Source organism: Parus major, chromosome 6, assembly GCF_001522545.3.
Source record: "Parus major isolate Abel chromosome 6, Parus_major1.1, whole genome shotgun sequence".
Lineage (NCBI taxonomy): Eukaryota > Metazoa > Chordata > Aves > Passeriformes > Paridae > Parus > Parus major.
In genome coordinates, this window is record NC_031775.1 from 30,054,701 (window position 1) to 30,075,044 (window position 20,344).

A 20,344-nucleotide genomic window follows, 5' to 3' on the forward strand; every position below is an offset into this window, starting at 1 on the left:
TGTCCCGGTGGGATGTCGCGGTCCCGGTGGGATGTCGCTGTCCCGGGGTGATGTCGCTGTCCCGGGGTGATGTCGCTGTCCCGGTGGAATGTCGCTGTCCCGGGGGGGCAGTGTGGGGGTGTCCCAGCCCGGGGGGGCCGTGCCCGCTCTCCCGCCCCGCCCTGCCGCGTCTCTCCTTAAAGCGGCCGCCCGGCCCCCGGCGCTCTCACCGCTCTCCCCGCTCTCGCCGCCCCGGAGCCGCCGCCGCGATGCCGCTGCGGGGCTGGACGCTGCTGCTGGCGGCCCTGCTGCCCTCCGTGCTGCCGGCACTGCTGGCCGCTCCTCCGCCCGCCTGCCCCGAGCGCTGCGATCGCTCCCGCTGCCCGGCGCTGCCCGCAGTCTGTCCGGGCGGGCCGGTGCCCGACGCCTGCGGCTGCTGCCGCGTGTGCGGAGCGGAGGAGGGCGAGGCGTGCGGGGGAGCCGGGCCGCCCTGCGGAGAGGGGCTGCAGTGCGTGCTGCCCCCCGGAGCCGTGCCCGCCTCGGCCACGGTGCGCAAGCGGGCGGCCGCGGGGCGCTGCCAGTGCACCAGCAGCGAGCCCGTGTGCGGCAGCGATGCGGTGACCTACAGCAGCCACTGCCAGCTGCGGGCCGCCAGCCGCCGTGCCGAGCGCCTCCGACAGCCTCCCATCATCGCCATCCAGCGCGGAGCCTGCGGGCAGGGTGAGGATACGCGGGGGGATGTCCCGGGGCTCGGGGGGATGTCCCGGGGAGCGGGGGGATGTCCCGGGGAGCGGGGGGATGAAGGCTCGGAGGTTCGGTCCCATCATCCCCGCAGTCGATTCCCCGGCCGGAGCCTCGCAGAGAGGAGCCGCAGCCGAGGCTTGGCCTCTGCTCAAGCCGGGCGCTCCAGCTCAGCCAGAAAGCGGAGCAGGAATGCGGTTCAACAGCGGCTGCCAAGTGCAGGGGGGGAAAAAAACCTCTGTACCCGACTTAACTCATCTCCCACCCCCCGACGGGTGATGCCGGGCTCGAAACTGGGGGAAATTGGTGCAAACGCTCAGAAGCTGCTGAGGAGCCGGGGCCGGCTATGCGGCTCCAGCAAAGTTTGGAGCAATAAACTCGAGTGCGCTCCCGTCCCGGCGCTCTGTGACAGGGAAATGCCCCGGGGAATAAAGGCAAGAATGCAGGAGACGTTCAGAGGCGATGGAGCAAAGGGGTGGGCAGAGCAGGCTGCTGCCTGCCTCGGCCCGGTTTAGCAGATGCTCTCTGATTAATGAAAGACTTGCTGGAAAGGGAGAAGCCTGTTAACAGCGTGTTAAGCTCAGTCTGGAGTTCAGTGTTTGTTTTTGTCGGGGTTTTTGGAGGATGGAGATGGCCGCCCATAAATAACAATGCGTGGCGTTTCTCCCTCGGTATTCTTTAGTTGTCAGCTGTCACTACCGAATGTAGTGTGAGCACTCGGAGCTGTGGGATGGATGCAAACCATTTGTGCAGGGTGTAAAAGGGCATTGCCGGGTTACTGTGAGCACTCGGAGCTCTGGGACGGATGCACATCATTCGTAAAGGGTGTAAAAGGGCATTGCCGGGTTACGAAGCGGCTGGAGTGGCCGGAGAAGTGTTTGGTGTGGTTTGGTGAGTGCAGGATGTGACACAAGCGGGGCAAAGCCGTGCTGGGATAAGCAAGGGATGATCGTCACAAGATGCAGCCCCTAATACAAGCAGGATTAAACCTCGTAAGCCGAGGCTGTGTATCCCTTCCAAGCCATTCAGCACCAACAGGGGCTAATGTGTAAAAATTAACATGAATTAAGCCTTTATTTCTGTAGTGGTGGACACTTTTTAGTACATCAGTGCTATTTTGGCGAGGATTAATTCTTTTTGGTATAAGTTCAGTCATTTCTGGACTTCCTTTCTTTTAAAACCCATCTTTTTTTCTATACTTAGCCATCATCTCTCCAGCAGAAAAACATTCTGATATATAGTGGCTGTGTGTTCAGCCTACAGATCAAACTCACAGCTTTGGTGCCAACACAATCCATTTTTTGTGCCCCTGGTTGTGCCCTCAGTGTCAAAGCTGTGTTGTGCTCCATGGCACAACACGGAGCTGGCATTTGCTGACACTGGAGACAATCAAACCTTTCACGCCACAGTTTCCTGATGCCCAGTGTAAGACAATGCCCTGCGATTTTTAGTCTCGATTTGTGAAACCAATATTGTTTTCTCAGCCTTTTCTGCTGAAGGTTTGCAGAATTGGGGCTGTGTTTGAGCTGGGAGCAATACGTGTCTCTGCTGGGGGGTACAGAAAAAGCACGGGCTGCACAGAGTCCCTGTCTGGGAAAGCTCTGCTGTTGTAGATCCATCAGGAGCAATTCCAGATAATCATTTTGCCCTGTTGCACCTCTAGAACAAAAAGAAAGTGCTGGAGAAGTCAACCAGTAGCACATGTTTATTCCTGAATGAGAGCAAACATTGCTACCAGCAAAGCTTTTTTTTTTCATATGTAAAAAACCTGAAATAAAAGGGATGGAGGGAGAGCAGGCTGTAAAGTGCTTGAATCGATGTTTTGAAAAAGCATTGCCTAATATTTGGCTCCTTAAAGTAGTTAATTTTTAATTTTATTTTGAGTTTGTCATCAGGAGTGTTCTTTCTACCTAAAGGTTGCATTATCTCTAGCCATTTTTTCATAGCAGCATACCCACATAAATAATTTGGTCAATACAATGCAACAGCCTAGGGAAACAAAGGGATGGGAACATGGAGAATGTGTTTGGAAAGCACTTATTGTTGTTGTTTTTTAACTTCACACTATCTCAGTAGCTGGTTAAGTACAATGATGTGAATATTGCTTAAAATAAAGCAAAACTTTCTGTCATTTTCATCTACTGCAGTCTGCTCCTGCTGCTGTTATTTTGTCCGTCAGGGATTCCCAGGGAACCTCTTCAAACACCAGCTGTGTTTGGGAGGATGCAGCAGAGGCAGGAGCAGGTTGCTCTTGCTCTGTGTGCATAAGGGGGATGATTCTCTTTGCAAAATGAGCCTTACAAAACTCAATCCCTTCCCAGCAGTGTCCAGCTGAGCCATGGGCAGTGCTGCCCATCCTGGTGTGTCCTTGCTTGTCCTGCAGCTGTCACCAAAGAAATCTTCCCTTCCCATCAGAACATGAGAGACCTTGCCAGAGGATGTTCAGAGCCTGTGCTGCTGCAGCTCTGTGTGTGCTGATACCACTGAAAATACAAGAGAGAAGGTGAATGTCCTCTGGGCAGGAACTGTGGATGTGTAAGAGCATCCCACACCCAGGAGCGAGGTCAGTGCCACCAGACCTCAATACTCAGTGGTGAGGTTCAGCGTGCTGGGAGGATGTTTTCTTTTTCTTCTGCAAATATGTTTTTGGTGGCTTTAAATCCCTCCTGCTGACCAAGAGAAGGCTCAGCACACAACTTAAACCAGGCTTTATTCCCTTCCTCATTTTTCCCACAAGTGTTGGCAGGTGTTTTGGGACAGCGTGCCCTTCTCTCCACGTAGTGCTTTTCACACTGTAAAATATAAACTAACCTGGATTTGTCCTTTCCTCATTAACCTGAGGAAGAAGAACATTCTTTGTGGTTGCTCTCCATTTCTAACTGTTTTCTGCCTGGTTTTGAGCTGGTTTTATATGTTTCCATATTTTTATTAGGTTTACTGTGTCTAGTGTGGTGTCCCAGTGAGCTCAGCAGTCCTCATCTTGCTGGCATCTGTCACAGGTGGCTCACACTTCTATCCCAGGCTTGCTCACACATCTGGGGTTTGAAGGGAGCTCTTAGGGCTTAGATTAAACAGGTCATTACAGCTTGATTGCCTGGGGAGAAGGCAGAGGTGAAGGCTAACTCTCAGTCTAGAGAGCTGTGTATCACTGAGATCCAGACTTGGCTACTTCATCACCTGATTTCACAGCTCTAGAGACAGGGAGGAGGAAGCAAAAAAAAAAAAAAAAAAAAAAAAGCCACTCAGTTTCTTGCAAAGTGGCTTTGTGCTCTGAAATGCAGCAGGCAAAACTGCATCCAATGTCTCTGTGTAATTATCTGGCAGGAGAAAAGGAGCTCTGGGGTCAATAACCCGTTTGTCATTCACTGAGTCCTTCTGAAGCAGCGAAAGAGTGAGCTCAGTGCAGCAGAGATGCAGGAGATGGAGCTGCCTGCATTCCTGTGCTGGTAGCACTGATGGGCTGGCACTGCTGAGCCTGCCAGCAACCAGGCTTTGGGCAGGGAGAGAAACAGCCGGGAAATCTGTGAGGCTCGGGAACCCAGCCAGGTATTTATCAAGAGGGAAGTTGATACTGTTGTTATGAACAAGGCTTTCAGCTGTTTCCCCGAAGATAATAACAGGCACATGGTGGTGGTTTTATTATTATGAGTTGTGTGCTGAAGAAGTGTTGGGAGACTTTGGCAGGTTACTTGGCACGTGCCAAGTCTATTAAAAATGACCCAGCAGGACCAGGTTTTTGGGTCTGAGTGCACAAATGAGCATTGCAGTGCTGCTAAATTCCATCTCCTCCCTCAGCTGCTGTTTGGGTGGTCTGAACATCATTCTTTTCCAAATTTTCCTCAGTCTATTTTGCAGCAGCAGCAGAAGGGAGGGAGGGAGGGAGAGAAGAGGCACCGAAGGCAATGGAAATAAATAGCAACATCCTTCCAGAAGAGAACCAATTCCCAAGTGTGAGATTAAAAAGCTTTTCCAAAGCCAAGTAGCCAGCTCAGAGAGGAGGCAACTATAAGGTAAGAAGTGGTTTGTCAGAAGAAGGTCACCTTTTCCCCTTTCCACATCTAGATTTCCTTCCCAGGGAGCAGGCAGTAATTTTGTAGTCTCCAGACTTCAAACAGTCAAGTCAGTAAATACAGATTTAGGACAAGGAAAGATTCAATCCTTTCATCTTCTGGGCTTTGAAATTTAAAAGTACCTGTGGACTGGGCAGGAATACTTGAGGCCATGAGTAAGCAGCAGGAGTGTTGTTAAGAGTCTGGATGTGAGGGAGGCAGCATATCCCGAGCAGCTCCCAGGCTCTGCCGCCCAAGAAATAGGAGAAGCTGGAAAATATTTTTCAAATGTGAATGTACGTGTGCTTGGAGTGAAAGAAAGCAACGTCAGAAATAGAAACTGGGGTACTGTGGAACTTAACTTGTGTTGTAAATACAGCCATTCCTCACTCCCAGAAGCTGCTGGGGCCTCTGGGATCTCTGGCTGGACTTGGCAGTGAGTCCCACTGCCTCTGTAACTGGGCCCAAGTGAATACCTGACATTATTTTGGAGGCTGTGTTCAGGATGTAGAATAAAAGACTTTGTTTTGCCTTCTGGATGCAGGTCACTGCGATTCCCAAATTGGTTGTCCTGCTTCAGAGAGAAGAATATAACTAAAAACTAAGCCTCCACTCCCTTGTATCAAAGGGCTATAAAATAATTGTTCTTATACTATGGATGCTGACCTTATATCTGTAGGTAACAGGAGAGTTAAAATATCTTAAAGTTGTGAGACAGGACACAGGTGACAAGTTACTTTAAAGTTCAGTGAACTGAGAAGGTTTTTGCTACCACATTTGAGCAGCTGGAGGTGAATTACACAGGCAGGCAGAGCAGCTCTTGGATTTCTGGGTTAATACCAGGTACCCTGGAGCACTGATAAGGTGAAGCACAAGGCTGCAGGTCAGCTGGGCTGTGCAATTTCTTACAAATGCTCTGCCAGGAGTTTGATTCTGGAGGGAAAAAAAATGGAAAAACAAAGCAAATGTGTGTTTCATGTGTGAGCAGATGCATTTTCCTCTGCCTTTGCTGCAGGCTGGAACCAGGCTGGTGTCACTGTCACTGCCAGCAGTGGGGTGGCAGTGCCATTCAAACTCTGTGGTACTGGTTATCCAAACCTCATTCTTGTCAATGCCATTTTTTCCCCATCGAGGTTTCTCAGTCTTTCCATCTCCTTGCTCTTGTAAAACCTTTTTTTTTTTTTGTGAGACATGGGAGAGGGATGTGCAGTGAACAGTTCCTACATCCCCTTTTGCAGAACTGCTGCTAGAAATCCCAGTGAGACACTGGATGTGAGCTATGGTGCTTAAAATGTTTCTGGTAGCACTTGGATTTGCACATATTTTTGTTGCCAGACAACTGATGGATAAAATAACTCCTATTCAATCTGGTAGTCATGCAGAGAAGTTCCCCAGTGGTCTAAAATTTGAAATATTTTCTGTAGCGGGGGGAACATTAGGAGGAGCTCTCAATATTTTTCCAGAGACTGCTGTCATTGCCCCATTTCACAGATAGTGAATCTAGGGCAGGGAAAGATAAAGAGCTTTGCTCAAGGTCAGCCAGCAGCAGAGCTGAGAGCAAACTGAGCTTTCATGAGTCCCTGCTCAGTTTTCTGCCCCTTGCCAGCGTTGCTGCTCCATTTTCCATTACTTTTCTTTTCCATTACTCTATTTCTCAAACTTTCAGGCTGCAGTTTTGGCTTTGCCCTGCTAAGAGCATCGATGATCTGTCGATCTGCATCCACAGAAAATCCTCTTGGAGGAGGGAAGGAGTGGGTGGACCAAGCACTAGGAAGAAAGAGAAACCCAAACAAGTCTCTCCCCTCCCACCATCCCACCCCCAAAATAAACACAACCCCCCAGGAATCTCATGCTTCAGTATTTGTGGTGGCAAAGGGATGATTCACTCCTTTTTCCAGGACAGCACAGGCCCTGTTTGGAATGTCTGCCCTTTCTCTATCTCTGTGTAGACCTCAATCTATGAAGGTAAAGCTTGGCTAGCCCTTGTTTGCTTTTGTATTCAGACACTAAAAGTGGGCAAGCAGAAGCCTCTTATTAATACAAAAAATACTCAGATGGTCCATAAAATAAAGCAGGATAGGTGTGTAGATAAGAATATCAATATTTCAGTAGCTACTGTTGATAGGGGAGCAGTGAATCTAACAGAACTCTAAATGTCTTTGAAAAGCACATATTTGAGAGAGTGAAATTGAAACCTGCTGTCCTTTAAACCTTCCATGAGGAACTACAGGAGCAGCAGGGCTCTGTGGGACAGTGCCACCCCCTTATTGCAGCTCTCCAGGTAGGGTGGCAGAAGATCCACATCACTCCAGGTTCATTTCCCAGCCATGCACTGATTTCTGATGAATGCATTAAACCAAATCTGGGTGGTCTCGGAGTGATTCTTGAGACAGATGTAGAAAATACTGCCAAAGTATTTGTACTGACAGATTTTTCAGGCTATTGAGGCTTTTGCAATGTAGTTATGCTGGGTTCATGCACTGTACAATTACAACACCCCAGAGTAGGAGTAGTGTCTGTTTTATTACTGTTCTGAGGATTTTCTATCTATTTTTTCCTATAGATTTGATCCTTATTTGTATCAGCTTCATGGCACTCCTAAGTCCTGCCACAGCAGTGGTGAAATCAATGCCTTCTCCAGCTGCAGAAAAGCAGCATCTTAGGAAGCTTTTTATAGGCTTTCCCCTTAAGAGTTTTTGGTTTGGTTTTTTTTTTAGGCTAGAGAGAAGTTTAAGAAGCATGAAAACAAGAACTTGTTTTTATTCCCTGGTGTCTTCATACCAGGGTTCCTGGAAGTTGAAGCTTAGTCTCCCTTAAGCAGGGATTTCTTCTGAAGATGTAGTGCTAAAGTTTCTCACATACTTAAAGTGAGGTCTTAATGGGTTTATAATTTTAAGAGGAATTCTCAAGATCAGACAGCTGCTGGTTACATGTGGGATACAGGAATTACCACGTCGTTGGTACTTAATGGGCATTTGGAGGTTATTTTGCTGGTTCTCTGCCTGCTGTGTGTTGGAGTTGGGAGGTAAAGCAGGGTGATGACCCGACTTGGAAGCGACACAAACTGAGCAGGGCTGGAAAAAAAGGAGAAGAGAAATTATTCCTGACTCATCTGTTGTATTTTCAGCCTTCTGTAGAGAAGGGAATTGTCCGCTTTAAACCTGTTGGCTGAAAAATTCTGTTCCTCTGTCTGCAGGAAATGGGGCAGACTCTTTTCCATAATTACCTGCCTTACATTTCTTGGTGTTTCCAGCTCAGACAGGGCTGCTGTTAATGTCACTTTGGAGCTCAGCACTGTTTGCCCTTGTCCTGAATTGATCTTCACCTTTATTCCACGTGTCCGAGCATCTCCCTGCACGCTGCCTCCCCTGCTCATGCCATCCTGTGCAGGGCACTGCCAGAGCTCTGTGCCTTTGTCAGAGGGCTTCTGGCTCCCAACTAATTAATTAATTAGTCATCTGGGCTGAGCCCCCCTCAGCACTGTATTAATATGGCAATGGTGCTGCAGGAACGGCGTGTTCCTGCTCCCAGGGCTGCGTTCCTGCATCCCTGGGCTGCAGCCCTGCCTGTTTATGCACAAGCTGGGTTTCCTCCCACCTCACCGCTGCTGTTTACAGAAGGAATTGCAGTTTCCTGTTGTTTTAGGTGGAGCTGTCGCTCCTCTCTGGATTCCTGCCCTCCCTGCTGACACCCAGTTGCTTTTGAGCCTCATCACCTCAAAAGGTTTTTGCTCCTTGCTGCTGTAACTGAGTGTTTTGCAGGGGCAGGCAGTGCATTTGGTTTATAAAGGAATTTCTGGCATTCCTGAGAGTTTTTATATACATATTTTCTCCATGTGAGGTTCTGCAAGGGTTGCTAAAGCCCGAGGTTGTTCCAATCAGATAAAACAGGGGTTATGCCCATTTTAGAGCTAAATCTAGGACGCTAAAGCACAAATTGCTTTTCACAAGTTGCATGGAGACTGAGTAACACGGCTTGGACCAAGATGCACCCATCCAGGGCGTTCCTTCTTTGCAGAACCTTCCAATCCTGTGATCTGTAACAATTCAGCAGCTGAGTTGTAACAAAAATATTCTGTATCTGATTAACTTCCCACTTATTCTGCCTGGTAGATAAGTGGTAGGAAAAGCTCCCATTTAGCTAAAAATGAAAGTGTAAACCTGAAATTATATAGGAACTTCCTAGAGGAAAACTTTGGGCATGTTGCATGAGGAATTTGCCAATTGACCATTTTCAGTGACAAGAACATCCTGGCCAGCCTCGGTCCTGGATGCCAAAGAGGTCTGATTCCCACTAAGAAAAAAGCCAGACTAAAGAGGCTGGACCAAAGTTCTCTGAGGGCTTTGCTTGGCAATTCCATTATCTTCAAATACTTTTTCTTGTTGTTTTATAAGTACACAAGAACTCTTTATGTCATTCTCTCCATGTAACTTGATAATTCTTACAATCACAGAGTGGTCTGGCTTGGAAGGGACTTAAAACCCATCTCATTCCAGCCCCTGCCATGGGCAGGGACAGCTTCCACTACCCCAGGCTGCTCCAAGCTCCATCCAGCCTGGCCTTGGGCACTGCCAGGGATGAGATGGGAGATATTGGTAACATTCTTGTGTTGCCAATATCTGCATTTATTCATTCCCACAACTGGATTCTCAATACCTTTCCCTTTCAAGCTCTTCTCAGGGCAAGCATTAATTTGTGGCCAGTAGTGAATGAGTAGAATATCAATTAAAACGTGAAATTTTTCACCTTTATCTAGTTCCTCAAACGTGTTTTTGTTCTATGAGGGACCACACATTGGTCTGAAAACTGTCCTGTGTTACCATTAATTTGAGAGCTGTTCTGTTCTAGGAACTTTGTGTAGATTCCCTGTTTTGTTTAGCTTGGCAGCTCTTTTGGGTTTGTTTAAAATCTGTGATTAAAATGAATGAGCTTCTGCTCTTGGATTAGAAGGGAAAATACAAAGTCCTTGTTGAAGACTGCCAAGAAAGAATTGATCATCTAAATATTATGATGATGAAAATGGACTTTGCACGTGTGCATTTATGCCAAATAGCAATTTCACTTAAAACCCTCACTTTAAACTTGCAGTGGTTCTTGCTGCAGGAAATATTTTAAGTGAAGACCAGATATGTGCAATTTACTGTTTGGAGAGATTTCAAACATTTTATTCCACCATTATTTAGGGCTATGAAAATATTTTTGCTTTTAGGGATGTCACAGTAATACAGATTATCTTCCCAGAAATCTGTGAAGTGTCTTGAGTTTCTGCATGGATTATGCAGGGGGAAAAAATAACTGATGCAATAGCATCTGTATTAACAAGGTGCTGTGGTTTAGACCTCTCAAAATTCCCTCCAATGACCTAAGAGTTGCTCTTGAGCAAATTGCCTGTGACACGTAGAATGTTGTTCCTTATTTTCTTAGTGTTTTCATTGCGTAACACCCTTTTTTTGGTGAATTACACAATTTATCCTTGAATAGGAAGTGGAATATTTAGGCTTGCAGTTTTCTGTAATTTAAAAAAAGAAAGTGTGGCAGCAGATTCCCACACTTTTTCCTTGTCTACCTCCAGCAGGGCTTGCTGATCCCCCTGTTTTCAGCGAGCTGAGCACCTTTGCTGGAGTTTTATTTTGTTTCCATAGTCAGAGGTTCAAAGGTTTTCATATGGCATGAATGGAAGTTTGTACAAACACCAGCAGCTGGATTTTTATTTGGGAGGGTGGAAGTTCTCCAAGTAAAACTTGGTTTGTGGTTTGTGTCAGTAGTGACCGGTTCTGGCAGCCCAGAGGTTTTGTGAGTGCTGGAGCTCTTTTGGTTTCGTTCTGCAGAGAATCCCAAACCCAAGCCATGCTTTCAATCCCTGTGTGTCTAAAACAAGTGGTGAGTGCAGGAAGAAATAATCACCTATTTTCAGCAGCCTGATAGTTTAATATCTTTATTAGTTATCCCCTAGACTGCAGCCCTTCAGTGAAGGTGGCACAGAGAGAGTTGATGGGATGTGCCTTTTCCCTCCCCGCTCTCATCATGCCTAAGACAAAAAATCCCATTAAATGGGATAATTGCTTTGCTCTTTACCTCAGTGAGAAGGTCCTGGTGAAGGAGAGCAGAACCCCTTTTTGAAAAGGGTGAAAACTGGGTGGGGAAAAGCCCCATTGTCTGACTGAGATGTGCCCAAAGCTTTGTTTGAAGACCTGCTCTCTTCTCTACGCCAAGAGAAGCCCTTCCAGAGCAGCAGACACAGCTCTGCCAGCAGAAGAGGAGAGGTTACTTTGGTGAGATTTCTATCTCCAAAGCATCTCTGCAGTTTAGCTCAAAATAACCACCAAAAGCAGCATGTAAGAGCTGTGATCATCATTGCATCGATGCCACTTTGAGTAATGACCTAACCAGAACCCAGATCTTAATTTGCTTTTTGGCTCCTCTTTATGAAACCAAATTACTTCAGTTGTTTACAGCTGGGTGTGCTTTTTTTCATGGCTTGCTACTCTGTCTTGCTCTCCTAGCAGTCTGTTTACTGATTATTAGCCCTGTTAATGCCAGTTGGCAGAGATTTCCCTTCTCATTTCAGGGCTGGCAGCCAGCACACCTTTGAAGTCCTTGAAGAATTAGTTGCCTTGGGAATTCTTCATGCTATAACCTATTTACATTTTGGGTTTGTTTTTTTTTTTTGTCATTAACTGAATTCACAGCAATCATCTTTATAATGTCATTAATAAAGGTTTCTTAGCTGTGCTCGTGGGCATTTAGGGCATTGTGCAATAGTTCAATAAAAACGTTACAAAACACAACAATCACATCATATAAATAGAAAGAAGAGCAGTCTGGGAAGATTTGAACGTCAGAGCCTGAAGGTATTTAGGAACTAGAGCTTTATTCAAGCCCAACTCAATGATTTGGAATCAAACCAAAAAGACTGCCCCCACAAAAAAAATAAATCCCCCCAAATCAAAAATGAAAACATGTATCTGCTCCTAAGGCCCTGAGCTATTGGTACAGCTGGAAAATAGATGTAAGAGAGAAGAAGAAAGTATAGCTGGTGAAGTTCTCAGTTTCACTGCTCTCCTCTACAGTGGCTGGTGATGGCTGGAAACTGCCCCGTGGTTCCTGAGGAATGAGCATCTGCCCCTATTAAATTTGTAGTGTTGGGGTTTTTATGGCCATTTGGGCTTCCACGTGGTAGTTTGTGTTCAAATCTGAGGTAAAACTTCACACAGAGGTGGTTTCTTGTAGGAAAGATCAGTGCAGCTCTCAGCTCCCCACGTTGAGCTCAGTAATCCCAAAGTGCAATTAGCTTGTTTTTTTTTTTGTTCTACATTGTTCCTTATCTCCGTGATAAAAGAAATTTGCAATGTATCAATACATCTACTGCAGCCTTCAGATTTTATGTTGATGATAAATACGAGTTCACAGGAATATTTCATTAACATTCATCAATGAATTCATTAGGATTAGCACTTTGACTGTTGTTTATTTGCTTTAAAAAGGTATGTTTTCCATTTAAATGGGCAGTGGTTCAAGAGCTGTTGCAAAACTGTGTTACACAATGCAGGAATTCCTAATACATAAGCAATAGGCAGGCGTGGCCAGCTGCTGGGAGTTTTTTGGGTCAGTATGCCATGAATTAGTATTTATTATCTAACTTTTTCAAAGTAGGAAATTCTGAACTTTTTTTTTTCACTCTGCAGTGTAGTTTGGGACTGCATGAGGGGGTGGATTATGGACAAAATACTGTTGCCTCTGAAATCCTGGCTTTTGTAGGCTCCAGTTCCAAGGGAAGGCAGCTCTGAGGTGAAGTATTAGCAGTCTCACCATGTACAGCCTGGATATCCTTTTTCAATAGCTAAAAGCAAAAAAGGTTGAAGGCATGAAAAAAACAGCTTTGCTTTTGCCTGTGTAGTTCCCTCATCCGTGGAGCTATTTTATTTTCTTTTCCCAAGGGCAGGATGTGACCTTTGGATGTCTACAGCATTGCAGCTGAGATGAAATCATTTTTTAAGCAGTGATCAAAAAGCAGATCGATGTCTGCAGCAGTGCCCTGTGGTGTTTTAGCCCAGCACCACGTTAATCCCATCTGATCATCTGTCCAAGCACCTATTTAATGCAAGTGCATTAAATGCATCATTCCAAACTGCATTTCTTATTGTAGCAGCTCCCCAAAGCTATCCCTGTTGGAATTTGCAGATTTACAGCAATAACACGACTTGTCTGATACTGAATATCCCTAGTAGGGAATATAAATCGTTTGGTAAATTGATATTTCTCAATCAGCAAGGCCTTATTCCTCTGTGGGGTGAAAGCCCAAGGGCAACAGCTCATGTGTAAATCAGAAGGCACTGAATACTCTTGAGGAAAACAGAGAGGTGAGGACAAAAGTTTCCTGATCAATGTTGCTGCTTCATAAAGCAGATAAACGTTTCTGAAACAGCACAGTGGATTTTGTGGTTACTGCTGTGCCAGCTGCATTTAAACGCCCTTGGGATGTTTCACAGGGTATAAATAAGGAAAAAACCCTGTTCTTGAGGGACAGATGGTGTTTGGGTGGGGCATGCACCCCTCTCTTGAGGGCAGTGTGTGCTGGTTGGCATTGGGAAGTCACCTGGAACACGCTGGCCCCTGAAGCACATCAGGGTCTGGTTAGTGTTAAAAGTGTTGTTCCCAAATCATTATTGCCTCCAGTGTGTACTTAAAAATGTGCATGGTTTTCCTCTCTGGCTTTCCCAGTAGCAAAGGGCATTCAGGGTTTCAGCATTGGGATGGTTTTATGGGATAGGCCTTGGTCTCCTGTGATTCTGCAAATAAATCGTCCTCTTACACCGTCAAAGGCACTTAGAGCACCCACAAGCTGCTTATTGCTTTAATCCCTGCGTGGATTTAGGAGTCAAATGGCAAAGATGGATGGGAGCAGCACACCACATTAATACTCCTCTGAAAGTCTGTTCCAGGCTTGGCTTGTGCCTGATAACATGAGATGGATGCACTGGATAAAACTGAAATGAAAACAAAGGGTGTACCTCGCCCTAAAGGAATGCAAAATAACTCTTAGGGGGTGCTCACAATTTGATAGCTGCTCCCAATTTTAAAAAGGACATTTTAAAATTTATTAATTTTTTTTGCCCCTGAGCTGCTTGAGGAGGAGAAGCTGTGTCAGGATTGTGAGTTTTTCCCAGAGATTTTTAGACATCTCTTGGTGCAGACGGGTTCTCTGCTGGTCACAATGGGAGTTGGGGATCCAGTGGCTGTTGAAAATCCCACTGGCCCCTGTTGAATACCCAGTGACCAGGAGCTTTTGTTCCAGCACTGCCCTGGAATGCAGAGCTTTGTGGTCCCATTGTGTTGTCATATCTGTTTTACAGCCCTGGGGGTGGCTCAGTGACTCCAGGCAGGGTGGGATCCACCCCTCCATGGAGCTGATGGACCTCAGGGGGTACCGCTGGGAAGGATGCCTTGAGTGTGGTTGTGTGGAAGGTGCTTCAGCTGCAGGTGCCAGGCTGGGTCAGGCTGTGTGGGGACACTGGTGGGAAAGGAAGACCAACCTTGTGCCCAAGTTAAACTTTCTCAGCAGCTGCTGAGGGCTTGCACTGGGGTCAGGACCTCGGTGTCCTCAGCATTTCACAAATGCAGCAGCCTGAGACTTCAAAAACCTCCAAGAAGGCGTATTTTGGCAGAGGAACAGAGCTCATTTGTTTAATCTCAGAAGACCATACAGGCTAAGTAGACCATCCAGAAAAGGAGAGCAGCAATGGAGGCATCTGAGTACAAAATCCCTTTCACAAAGGGAGAGGGGGCGGTGCAGACAGGGAATAAACCCTGTGCTCCTCCAGTGCCTCATCCCTGGGCACCACAGTGGGGTGACCACGCTGCCCCAGGGCCCAGTGGGGCACACTCCAGACCAGAAGCTTTCATGGATCATTTTTCCAGGGATAAAGCACTCCACCTCTGTGCAGAGAAGCAGGGAGGAAATCTAGGACCAAGGGTCATGCTGCAGATGACTTTTAAGGAAGGGAAAGATACCCACTCGGAGCTTTTTTTAATTCAGGTGTTTTGCAATGACCCTCCTGCAGTCACTTGAAGAACTCATGACATGTCCTCTGTTTCTATTTCAGGCCAAGAACATCCGAACAGCCTGAGGCACAAATACAACTTTATTGCAGATGTGGTGGAGAAGATCGCTCCTGCTGTGGTTCACATTGAATTATTTCGCAAGTAAACAAGATGCCCAGTCTTGATTTTTTATTTTTTTTTTGTTTTTAATGCTTGAAAACAGCTGCCAGCATGACAGAAATGGTGATTGATGATATGAAATAGCAAAGAGGTTTTGAGATAATAAATATTTGTCATGCTTAAGAATTAAGGATAATTTAAGAGTCATGGGAAAAAAAATCAGTTAAACTAATGGACGTGCTTTATCTTCTTAATGAGAGTAACAGCACATATCTTAAAACATTAAAACTCACCAAGCTCCTTTTGGCTGGCTGTTATTTGGAATGATTTGTGACCTCTCAGCTTTTTTTGCAGCAATAAACATTTTATTTCCATTGTCTTTCAGACTTCCTTTCTCCAAGAGGGAGGTTCCTGTTGCCAGTGGCTCGGGGTTCATTGTCTCTGAAGATGGGCTGATAGTGACCAACGCCCACGTGGTCACCAACAAGAACAGGGTGAAGGTGGAGCTGAAGAATGGGGAGACTTATGAAGCCAAAATTAAAGATGTTGATGAAAAATCAGACATTGCACTAATTAAAATAGATTCTCAGGTGAGTCGTTAAAGCAAGACACATATAATTCCTCTACTTCAACGCCCTCCTTTCCAAAAACTCTTGCTGATTTTCAGGTTTGAAGGAAAGAACAAGTTGTTTACTGGGCTGGGTTATAGAGAATATATGAACTAGGTGGATAGATGCTTTTAAAAGGTGAGTTTGTGGGTGGCAGTGGTTAATTTTGTCACCTCTCATGGCATTACATGGCACTTTTTATGCATCTTCAAAATAAAAAACAGCAGCCCAGTTTGCTGGCTGGTTTGCACACACTTTATCTGATATAACTCTGTCTCAGAGAAGAAATGGAGGTGTTTTGCTTGTGCTACTCTGCCTTGAGCGCCTGCATTGAAGTCACAAATGGCTTTTAGAGGATACATTTGTCTCTTGCTGATGTAGATACTAAAATGGAAAATATCCCGGGGAGCATCTTGAACATGGAAATTAAAGCCAGCTCAGAAAGATGCTCTTACACTGCAAGTGGTTTTCTGAGCAGCTTCCCATCTATGATCTTCCTCCATATCAAATGTTCCTCTGTCAGCATTATTGTGCCTCCTGCCACAGCAGAAAAGCTGCCAGGAGGTTCTGCACATGTAGCAAGGGGAATATTGTGTGGAAACGCTGCGTGATGGAGATGCGAGGAGCTGAACGTGGCTGTTTGGGGTGCTGCTCATGTTGGCTCCCCTCGTTTGGTCTGTCAGTTAATGACCTCCAAGTTTAACGGGCAAGAATGCTTCATTTGAAACACATGACTCAAAAATGTGTAGATCTTGCAGTGTTGTTTTAGTTCAGACCTATTCCCCAGTGAGGGCTGAAGTGTTTGTGCCAGAGTTCATGACTAAGTTCCCCTAACGCAGAACTCTTGGATGACCCGAGGGATGAAGTGCTCCTGCTGCTCTCTTGCCACCTTTATCATTTAAAAACTTTTTCATTTTTAAAAGCTTCTGAACAGCAACCAGGAAGAGAAAACATAACAATATCAAGAATGTTTTTGCCATGTTTTTTTTTCTCTGTTTTCACGGCGTCACTGATTCTCTCATTTTTATCTTAAAATAAGCAAGAGCAGTAAGAAGCAAAGGGAAAGATCCCCAGCATGAGCACTGGCAGCATTAGGACGGGGCAGAGAGCGAAGGGCAGCTGGAAAAGTGCTTTAAAATTGGAAGCACAAGGTGGTGGGGAGAGCAGATGCGGTGAGAAGGAGAGGACTGGCAGCAGCAGGAAGCTGAACTTGAGAGAGAGGCACCAGTCAGAGAGGAGACACTGAGCTGATGTGGTGGATCATTTGAGGACTCGGGAAAAGAGCAGACATGGCCTCAAATGTTAATTTGATGCCCTGAGGAAATGGCTCCTGGCTGCCCTGGGAAGCTGCCTGTGGGAAGGGAGAGCCTGGAAGCAGCTTGGAAAAAAGGAAATGCATCCAGGTGAGCTTGGGGTGGAAACCACTGCTCAGCAGGGCTGGAATTGGTCTGACCTGCCCTTGGAAGCCTCTTATCAGCTGTACAAGCCAGTGCCTTGGGTGGTGTTCTCCTCCTGGCCTCTCCCATTGCAGCTCAGGATAATTTTGAGAAGACTGGGAGAAAATGGAATGGGATACCCGAATTTCCAGCCAGCTCTGGCAGCATGGCACTGGGAAATCCCAGTCCCAGGTGAGGCCTGAGGCACCTCTGTTCACAGGACAAAATTGCTTTGCATTTGAGAATTAAAACCAACACTTTATCTGTTCACAAAAAAAGTTAAAATGGAAATGTGGTCAGCTGAGAAATTGATTCTCAGATTGAACTTTCATGGGCTATTTTTATATACCCTTTCAAGTTCAGTGTTTGAGCTTTCCTTTTTGTACTGGAGTGTCTTTCAGTCATTCAGATGCATAAAACACTTCTTAAAATCACAGGGATAATAATTTGTTGAATTTGAAATATACTTGTTGGCTAAAGAAGTCAATGGGATGGTACAAATGACCCCTTAAAAATCTGGATCTGGCATGAAAACCATCCTTAAGAATTTTTCTGAAGCAAGAGGCAAAGTTCTTAAATTGGAGTAAATTATTTGAAGGTGACATCAAAGATGCAGAAGAGTTTTTTTCTTTTTTGTGTGGCATGTTAAGGCAGGATCTGAAGGGTGAAGAATGCTCTGTGGTTAGGAACAGAGCTGGGCTTGAAGTATGGGATCAGGCTGTCAGCTGGTATTCCTAAAGCTGTTCAGATTTTGCAGCAGCATGAATGCTGTTTTCCTCTTAAGGTGTGAACATCTGGTCAAAGACATTACTAGAACTAATTTGGCTTTGCTGAGTGCAATAGGAAATGAAAGAAGGTGGTAAAATCTGGGCACCAGTAAGGATGAACTGTTTCCCTGATTAAATTCTCCATGGAAAAACATCTTGCAGTCAATGAGGAACAGAAACCTTGGAGCAGTTGTTCCAGTCCTAAAATGTGCTTGTTTTTACAGTCTATAAAAGAGAGCAACAGCGTTTCTCATGTCTGTGGTGACACAGAGCAGTTTGCTGGAGTGTTGAAAGTAGGAAGTAAGATTGGAATCAGTGTGGTAGCCATGAATCCAATCTAAATATCCTTCCAAATGCAAGGAGGAGACCACATCACTAGAAAGGAACAGTGCAGTTGCAGACAATTTGGATATGAACATGCAAAATTTATAAGACTTCCCTAGAAAAAATAGGATTTTGGCAGCATAGGCAGGGACTGGTGAAATAAATAATCTGTCCTGCGTGGCACGTGTGATACTGCAGCGAGTGTGAAACCCATCAAAACTATTGCACAACACTCCAAAGGGAGCAGATGCTTTTTTTGCTGCCAGAGCTGGATTGTGGAATTCATCTCAAGGCAAATAACTACCTTGTTAAATCAGAATGTGTGATACAGCTGCTGAAAAATAAACACCAGCAGGAGGGGAGGAAGTTTCAGGGTGGTTTAATGGACAATGTCAGGGTTTATGGGGGGCAGAACTATAAAAGAACCCAACCCAAATGGAAACTGGAAGCCCAAAGTAGTGAAAGGTGGAGGTGGCTTTTGCCTGGAGACCCTTCTGAGCCCTGGAAATCGAGCTCTGCCCATAAAAATGATGTCTGTGGTTTGGCACTGAAGGGGGGAGCTCGGTGAATGGCTTTATTTCGAGGTGTTTCTTCATTCTACATGCTTAAAAACCAGCCATGAGACACTGACTCTGAAATCACACATGGAACACATGCCCAGGTCCTGAAGATTTTTGTTCCTCAGTGTGGCCAGTTCCTGGTTCTTTATCCCAGACAGGATTTGGCATCTGCCTGGTGCAGCAGCAGTGGGGTTGTGACCCATCTCTAATTTGTGGTGACATTTCAGCCCTTCAGCTGAAACCTTCAGCTTAAGGTTTGCCCTGCATCTTATTAATAAACACTTAGTTTGACATTTTTAAATCAACAAGACCTTCTGCCCTCGTTTCCCTGGTGGTTTCCTGAGGCAATGAGCGTCTGTATCTTTGTGGTCAGACGGGATTTGCTTTTTCCCCCTGTGTGTACAAACTGGAGGAGGCAGGAAAGCAAACTTCCCTGCTTATGCATCAATATTTTAATAGCCCACATTTTGAAAAAACAAACTACTTGGACACCAGATGTAAGTGGCTTTTCTAAAATGCTATTTCACTTTGAAATCTGTCGCTGGGTAACACGTTGCTTCCTCTCTAGAGCCTGAGGAAGCCCATATATTGCTTCCAGAATTCTTCAGGACCCATAGAAATGAAATAACTTGTAAAAAGCTTGGACCTTAACTCCTGTTTATTCATCATTTTAGGCAGCAATGGTTTCCTGCTATCTTAAGCTTCTATTAGCCCTCACTGTGGGGACAATGTGCTGGTCCAGCTTCCCATGCAGCAAAATACATTTCCAGAGTGGGTCTGCCAGCACCAGCATTTTTTTCAATTACTATTTTTATTTTATTTCATTGTAATTTCACTTGTATTTTATTTTTAAGGGAGAACAGCAATCCCTTGCCAGGCAATTGAAAACCTGGTGACATATCAAAACAACACTTCACCCTTTTCTTCTTTTTTTTCTGCAAGCTTCCCATGCTCCATATTTAGATAAGGAGACTCAGTTTTGCTTTTCTAACTGTAGATGAAATACTTTTGGAGGCTTGTAATGCATTCAGCCTGGGGTTTTTTGTTTTCTTTGGCTCTCTGTCAAGCAGTTTCTAGATTGTAGATGATATTCTATATTTTTATATGCTCATGACCGGTGTTTTTATTTTGCCATAACGTATTCTGAAAGCTGAATAGTTTCATTAGTCAGAACAGAAATGCAATTCCCAAGACAGTTGCATGTTTTGCCAGAGTTACACTCAGAGCTGAATTAGTGCTCCATACCAGCATTCGTGCCTTTCCCACCTAAAAATAAAAAGCATGAAGGAGATCTGTCACTGGTTAACTCAAATTGAACTCAGAACTTTTGTCTCCTCTTCATCCGTTTATTGAACTGCAAAGTGCTTCCTGCAAATTCCTGACTTTCCATCCACAAATGAAGGGGATTACAGAACAGAGGAGGGATTTACTTGCTTTCTGTGCCAGCACAGAGACACATTCACTTATTTTGTGGATGAACAGGTTCAAACCAAAACACCTCCTGCTTATGGTCTCTGTCTCTTGGTTTCCATTTCTCTGTGGCAGGGGCTGTACCTGGTGCTGGTTTTGTGCTTCCTCCTCTTTTACTTTTGGAGTTGTTTTGTCCAGATTTCACTTATTTTACCTGACTCAAGCTATGCTGTTAAAGGACCCCAGGTGAACATCTGTGCTGGGGCTGCACCTGGAATCCTGGGGTCTGTTCTGGGCCCTTCACTGCAG

General features: G+C 45.5%; 1 protein-coding gene across 1 annotated transcript in view; it reads left to right on the forward strand.

Annotated features, from left to right (window-relative positions):
* Positions 1-35: 35 nt before the first annotated feature.
* HTRA1 (HtrA serine peptidase 1) overlaps positions 36-20,344 on the forward strand; it is a 31,929-nt gene continuing 11,620 nt past the window's right edge. Inside the window, exons 1-3 of the mRNA XM_015633304.3 lie at positions 36-699; positions 14,873-14,972; positions 15,316-15,520. Of these exons, the coding sequence (XP_015488790.2) occupies positions 51-699; positions 14,873-14,972; positions 15,316-15,520 (954 nt within the window). The 5' untranslated portion in view covers positions 36-50. The remainder of the gene's footprint in view (positions 700-14,872; positions 14,973-15,315; positions 15,521-20,344) is intronic.